Source organism: Panthera pardus, unplaced genomic scaffold, assembly GCF_024362965.1.
Source record: "Panthera pardus isolate Hobbes unplaced genomic scaffold, ASM2436296v1 HiC_scaffold_3, whole genome shotgun sequence".
NCBI lineage: Eukaryota > Metazoa > Chordata > Mammalia > Carnivora > Felidae > Panthera > Panthera pardus.
The window spans coordinates 33,749,849-33,756,161 of NW_026526876.1; the positions used below are offsets into that span (position 1 = coordinate 33,749,849).

The following is a 6,313-nucleotide window of genomic DNA, read 5'->3' on the forward strand; positions in this document are numbered from 1 at the left end:
AGAATTAGACTCTGCTGCTGCCTTCAGGGAACTCAGATACAGAGATAGATGAGCACAGAAGTTGTGTACTGCCATGCTTAAAGTGAGGTGAGACCTCACAGAGGAGGAAGAAATTATCTGTCTGAAAAAGTTAGGGAAGGAGATAGTTCATTTGTATTTAAGCAGCATGGGGTGATGAACAGAGATCACTGTTCTCTGTGTTGGAATCCTGGCTTCGCAACACATTACCTCCTACCCTCTATGCCTCCATTTACCCACCTGTAAAATGGGAATAATATCATGTACCTTGTAGGGTCATGGTGAGGTATGAATGAGATCATGTTTGTGAAAAGGGCTTAGCACCAAGGTGAGCCTGTACAGGTGCTCAACAAGTTTGAGCTCCTTCCGGCAGCTCTGGGCCAAACTTCCATTCCTTACAGTGCCCCGGACATACTGTTATCCTGGTGACTATCTGTTATTTGGTTGATTTATATTATCATGGAAATTTCTGCCATATCAAGAAACAGAGCCACTGGGAGCCAGGTTATTTTAAGTATTCCAGAAGGGATCTATTCCTCTCTCTGAGAACCATGAATTTGACATTTGGCATTTGGAAATTTGACCTGGCAAAAGATACACGGGCAAGAACTGTGCTTTTGCATCTTAGCAAGAAGAGCTGGGGGCTCACCAAGGAGTCAGGGCCATCAAGCCAGGAGGCAAAGCAGCAATAGTGTCCCCGGACCTGCCCCACCCCACTAATGAAGCTCAGGGCATTCATGAGCCCAGCTCTTTGAAGCCACTCTATGAAGCTCATACTTCATTGATGCACAGCATGGCAGAGGAGTCCTGACTTAGCGAGAAGCCCAAGTAAAGTCTTTTACGAGGTGAGGGACTCTTCTGAGGAAACATAACAAACCAGGGGGGAAGGGCTTTTGACAATCACCAAATGAGTAAGAAAAAAAGGGAGGCCTTCCATGTCCACACCCTCTGTGGAAGGGGTATAAATGCTCCCCAGGGGCAGGAGACCCATAGCTCTGTGGCTTGGAGAACTTGAACTCCGTGTTCAGCCGGGCGTCTCGCTCCCTCCCGCACCATGCCTTACAACTGCTGCCTTCCCAACCTGAGCTGCCGCTCCACCTGCTGCTCCCGGCCCTGCGTGCCCCCCAGCTGCCACACCTGTACCCTGCCCGGGGCCTGCAACATCCCTGCCAACGTGGGCAACTGCGGCTGGTTCTGCGAGGGCTCCTTCAATGGCAGCGAGAAGGAGACCATGCAGTTCCTGAACGACCGCCTGGCCAGCTACCTGGAGAAGGTGCGCCAGCTGGAGCGGGAGAACGCGGAGCTGGAGACCAGGATCCGGGAGTGGTGCCAGCAGCAGGTGCCCTTCGTGTGCCCCAGCTACCAGTCCTACTTCCGGACCATCGAGGAGCTCCAGCAGAAGGTGAGGGGGTGGGCACCACATGGCCTCCAGCCAGAATGGTAGGGAGGGAATCTGCGGTCTGATTAAGAAACAATACAGGTTCTCAGTTGATGTCTGGCTTTTCCATTTTGTTTTCTTGAGGGCCCATTTTATACGAGGCTCAGGACTGTTAGGCCTCAATATTTGCATAGTGCAAGTCTATGTGAAGGTAGCAGCACTTTGCATAAATAAGCTGTAATTAAAGCCGCCTCCAAATGCTTCTGTGCATTTGCCAAGCTCCAGATTTATTACCCCGAGGTAAAAGAAAAGCACCGAACCCAAGAAGGAAGCTGAGGAAGCAGAACCTTTTGTAAGAATTGGACCATTTTCTCTCTCCCTCATCTGGACTTTTGACTACTCTGACTTCTTGCTGCTGTCCTCTTCTGGGTACTTAATTACCCGAATTATTTTCCTGACCTGGATGCTTCTGGACTTCTCCTGGTGTTCCGTGTTCAGTGAGGGCATAAAATGGTTAGCTAAAATCAGAAAGGGTAGAAACCTCCTAGGGGGAAATCGTGCAAAGCCAGCCAGGATGGCTGGGAGGGCATGGCTGCTTCCCTGACCCAGTGCCTCCAGTGGCCAGTTACGCATTCATTTTCCCCAGCCGACTGGATGTTTCTTGAGGGTGGATCCAGTGTTGACTCATTTTTGTATCTTCGGTTCCTAGAACAATGCCAGATTTATGATGGGTTTTTAAAAATAAATGTTAAGGGCACCTAGGTGGCTCAGTCAGTCAAGTGTCCGACTTTGGCTCAGGTCATGATCTCACGGCTTGTGAGTTCAAGCCTCACACAGGGCTCTCTGCTGTCAGCACTGAGCCTGCTTCAGATCCTCTGTCCCCCTCTCTCTGTCCCTCCCCGACTCGTGCTATCTCTCTCTATATATGTATCTCAAAAAAATGTTAGTTATTATTATTATCAGCCTCTCAGTATTGCTTACTAGGAAAGAAAAAGATTACTTAGCTACTGATACTTTTCTCGCATATTTCAGTATTCTTTTTTCAAATTTGATTTGTCAAATATTTACTGAGCACCTATTGTGCGTGGACAGCATTTAATAATCTTATATAAGATCCAGTGTGATTTCTAATTCTGTCCCTTCCATGTAAGTGCATCAGCAGGAATTGGTGTTGGTTAGAAATAACCAAGCTTATCCTCGATTGTTTTGGGTCTTCTAGATCTTGTGCAGCAAGGCAGAGAACGCCAGGCTGGTGGTGCAGATTGACAATGCCAAGCTGGCCTCAGATGACTTCAGGACCAAGTGAGTGGACGAGTGGGGTGTCCCCTCTCTCCTCTTGCCCCTTAGCCGGTCCTCAACACTGACAAAGCTTTTCTCTAGACGTTTCCCCCAGGATCCACAGAGCCACTGCTCAGCAGAGCTCAGAGGTCTAATCTCTAGATGCAGGCCCCTCCTCCAGCTTCTCTGTAAGGTGACATCCCTCCAATCTAGGAGAGAAGTCAGGCATCCCTCCATCTCCCGCCATTGCTCTGCTCTGCACAGAATGCAATCAGGAGAATGTGAGAGGTGAATTAATTTTGGAAATTTCACAGTGTATCAACTTTTATTGCCTAAATCTACTGGCTCTTTATTTATCCAAAAAAACCCAAAAAACAAAAAACAAAACCAAAAACCGATTACCAGAGCATTTTCCTCTAGGAGCTACTGCTCAGTGTTAAAAACCTGAATGAGAGACAAGCCTGTAGAAACCATAAGCCCCAAACTTCCAGTTGTCTGACAGATTGAACCAAACCAGAGTCAGGGCCAGGCCTATTCCTGTCTGGCGGGTCCCTGATGCCCCTGTACCACAGGTACGAGACGGAGCTGGGCTTGCGGCAGCTGGTGGAGTCGGACATCAACGGCCTGCGCAGGATCCTGGACGAGCTGACCCTGTGCAAGTCTGACCTGGAGGCCCAGGTGGAGTCCCTGAAGGAGGAGCTGCTGACCCTCAAGCAGAACCACGAGCAGGTGAGGTTCCCCAAAGAGCAACAGGCTGAAACTCGCCAAAGCCTGTTTCCAACTGCTGTGGGGTGTGGGAGAGGCTCTACGTGCTGAGGAATCTGTCTTCCAAACAAAAGGATTTGTAGAGAATGAGCAATTGAAAACCTGTGATATGAGAGTAGGATGTTTCTGCCAGAGGCGGGGGTGAGAGTGAAGGAAGTTGGCAGGCCCAGTAATGAGGAAAGACCAACAACCAGGCAGTGCCCACAGCTTCCTCCGCTCCCAGCCTCCTCCGCTCTGCGGGGATGCAGAGATCTTGTATCCCAATTCCCCATTAAGCACCTGCAGAGGCCAGGATGGCCACCCAGCAGAGAGGACTCAGCTGGAAACAAAACCACCTCTCCTCCTTCTCCTCCAGAGCTTTCTCTGCTAGTCAGTGTTGTCTGGAGAAAATGCTGAGCAAAATGCTTACTGTCACTTCTTGGTCAGTTGCGTGATAAAGGAGACAGACATTTTGTGCAAACCTCAAATACCAGAACAATGTAAATAGCGATGGTTAATAGTAATCAAGAGCTTATTGTGTGCCAAACATTGTGCCAAGTGTTTTAGAACTCCAGACGTAATTCTCATTTTATAGATGGAGAGCTTGAGACTCCTAGAAGCTTCTAGAAGCCATATAGTAAGTGGTAGAGATGGCCCTCAACTCAAGCTTGATAACCACCTAAGCCCAAGTACCAAGTTATGTTGGCTTTTTGAAGAGATAGCAGGGAAATGAATGGATACTTATTTCCTTCAGCAGAATCTAGGTTGATAGAATCACCAAACCACCAGTTAGGTCTATTCCATCCCAGATGGGAGATTTTGAAGTAAGCACTCTTTATTTCCTCTTTAGTAGGCCTCTATCCTTTTTATTAGCCATGGTTAAGAATCAAACCTAAGAGGCTGTGTGGTGTATGAGCAAAAACACTGAACTGGGTGCTTGGGGTCCACAGTGTACATGGTGGTCTCTCATATCTCAGCTTGGAGGCTGAATCGCTGCTCTAAATGAGGAGGTATAGCCCGAATATGGGGGTGGAAAGTGGTCCAAGGGTGAAATACTTTGCCAAGTGGAATACACAGATTAGGTACTGATTACAGAACCTAGTTATGAGAGGATCTGGTGGCACAGAGCTGCTGAAAGCTGAAGAATGATCACAAGCTGACCTGCTCTCTTAGAAGAGAGCACCAGAACCCTTTGTGATTCTTCCCATCTTCCCCTTCCTCTTTTAGGAAGTCAACACCCTGCGCTGCCAGATCGGAGACCGCCTCAACGTGGAGGTGGACGCGGCCCCCACCGTGGACCTGAACCGCGTGCTCAACGAGACCAGGAGCCAATATGAGGCCCTGGTGGAGACCAACCGCAGGGACGTGGAGGAATGGTTCACCACCCAGGTGGGCATCTCAGCACGCGGCCGCCCGGGCCCCTCGGCCCCTCGCGGCCCTCGAGGCAGGGTCTCACCCTGTCTCGTCCCCTGTGCTGTTTCAGACCGAGGAGCTGAACAAGCAGGTGGTGTCCAGCGCGGAGCAGCTGCAGTCCTGCCAGGCGGAGATCATCGAGCTGAGACGCACGGTCAACGCCCTGGAGATCGAGCTGCAGGCCCAGCACAACCTGGTGGGTGTCGCTCGGGGTGCTGCCCACCCTCTCCTCACCTGGTGAAGCCCGTGACTTCCCTGGAGTCCCACGGAGTCGCCCCCTGAGAAGCGGCTCTGTGACATTCCGTGTGTTCCCCACACAGAGGGACTCCCTGGAGAACACGCTGACGGAGACCGAGGCGCGCTACAGCGCCCAGCTGGGCCAGGTGCAGTGCATGATCACCAACGTGGAGTCCCAGCTGGCCGAGATCCGCTGTGACCTGGAGCGGCAGAACCAGGAGTACCAGGTGCTGCTGGACGTCAAGGCCCGGCTGGAGTGCGAGATCAACACGTACCGGGGCCTGCTGGAGAGCGAGGACTGCAAGTGAGTGGGAAGCTAGTACTATTTCCCTTGGGGGTGCATGAGGTTGCCGCGGGGATGAGAAATCATCCTGATGGAGACAAATTTATAATTTCAAGCTTTTGGTTGGAAGCAGTGTGAGGAAGTGCTATATTCTTACACAGAGTGCATTTAGTATCTTCCTATGTCTTCAGCTCATTTCCCTCTAATTTGCCCCTGTGATCTTCTGTCTCCAGGCTCCCCTGCAACCCATGTGCCACAACCAATGCATGTGACAAACCCATTGGGCCTTGCGTCACCAATCCTTGTGTCCAACGTGCTCGGTGCGGGCCTTGCAACACCTTTGTGCGTTAGAAGCCCCGGTGCCAGCAGGAGGAGAAGGGTTTCAAAGTCACATGTCAACTCTACTTCATGCAAGCATCTCCTATGGTGACCACAATTTGGACAAAGGAAAAATTTCTACCAGCACCAGCTTCTAAGTGTCAACTCTACCTTCTACTGATTTGCCTGGCTTGATCCTTTAGACGGCAAAGTCTGTACCAGTTCGTTCTGTCTTCTGAGCACTTAGAGAACGTGCAATATCTATTATCACGATGATGCACTCGTGTAACAAGTTATGCTTGAACAAATACTTACCTAAATGTGATTTCAAAATAATTACATAAAAGAATGATGGAGCTGATGGGCAGGCTACAAAACTGAACATAATTGGAAAAAAATCTTCCTTGTCACTCTTTTGGTCTTTGGAGATACTACAGTACGGGTCCCTTATTAACTTCCTAATAAACTCTTATTCTGGCACAAACCTGATAATTGTCCTTTTTTGTTCATTCATTCACCAGTTGGGTGTCTTGTATCAATAAAAAGTGACTGGCGTTCTCTCATCAGATGAAGGGGTCATGTGACTTCCTTCAAAGGAAAAGTCTCCAGACATCACCCACCTATTGATGTGAATTTCGGGTATG

At 49.6% G+C, this 6,313-nt stretch overlaps 1 protein-coding gene across 1 annotated transcript; it reads left to right on the top strand.

Annotated features, from left to right (window-relative positions):
* The first annotated feature begins 1,002 nt into the window (after window positions 1–1,002).
* On the top strand, window positions 1,003–5,917 carry LOC109258542 (keratin, type I cuticular Ha3-I). The gene is made up of 7 exons (XM_053892900.1): window positions 1,003–1,420; window positions 2,616–2,698; window positions 3,247–3,403; window positions 4,646–4,807; window positions 4,902–5,027; window positions 5,152–5,372; window positions 5,585–5,917. Exons 1-7 carry the CDS (start codon window positions 1,073–1,075, stop codon window positions 5,700–5,702), a joined length of 1,215 nt encoding a protein of 404 aa, XP_053748875.1. The 5' UTR covers window positions 1,003–1,072; the 3' UTR covers window positions 5,703–5,917.
* The last annotated feature ends 396 nt before the right edge of the window (window positions 5,918–6,313 follow it).

What these genes read in the sequence shown, in the direction of transcription:
- LOC109258542 (XM_053892900.1), top strand. Translation starts at nt 1,073, where the DNA reads ATGCCTTACAACTGCTGCCTTCCCAACCTGAGCTGCCGCTCCACCTGC. An exon ending in TCGAGGAGCTCCAGCAGAAG is followed by an intron (nt 1,421 to 2,615) that starts GTGAGGGGGTGG and finishes TGGGTCTTCTAG; the next exon opens with ATCTTGTGCAGCAAGGCAGA. An exon ending in TCAGATGACTTCAGGACCAA is followed by an intron (nt 2,699 to 3,246) that starts GTGAGTGGACGA and finishes CCTGTACCACAG; the next exon opens with GTACGAGACGGAGCTGGGCT.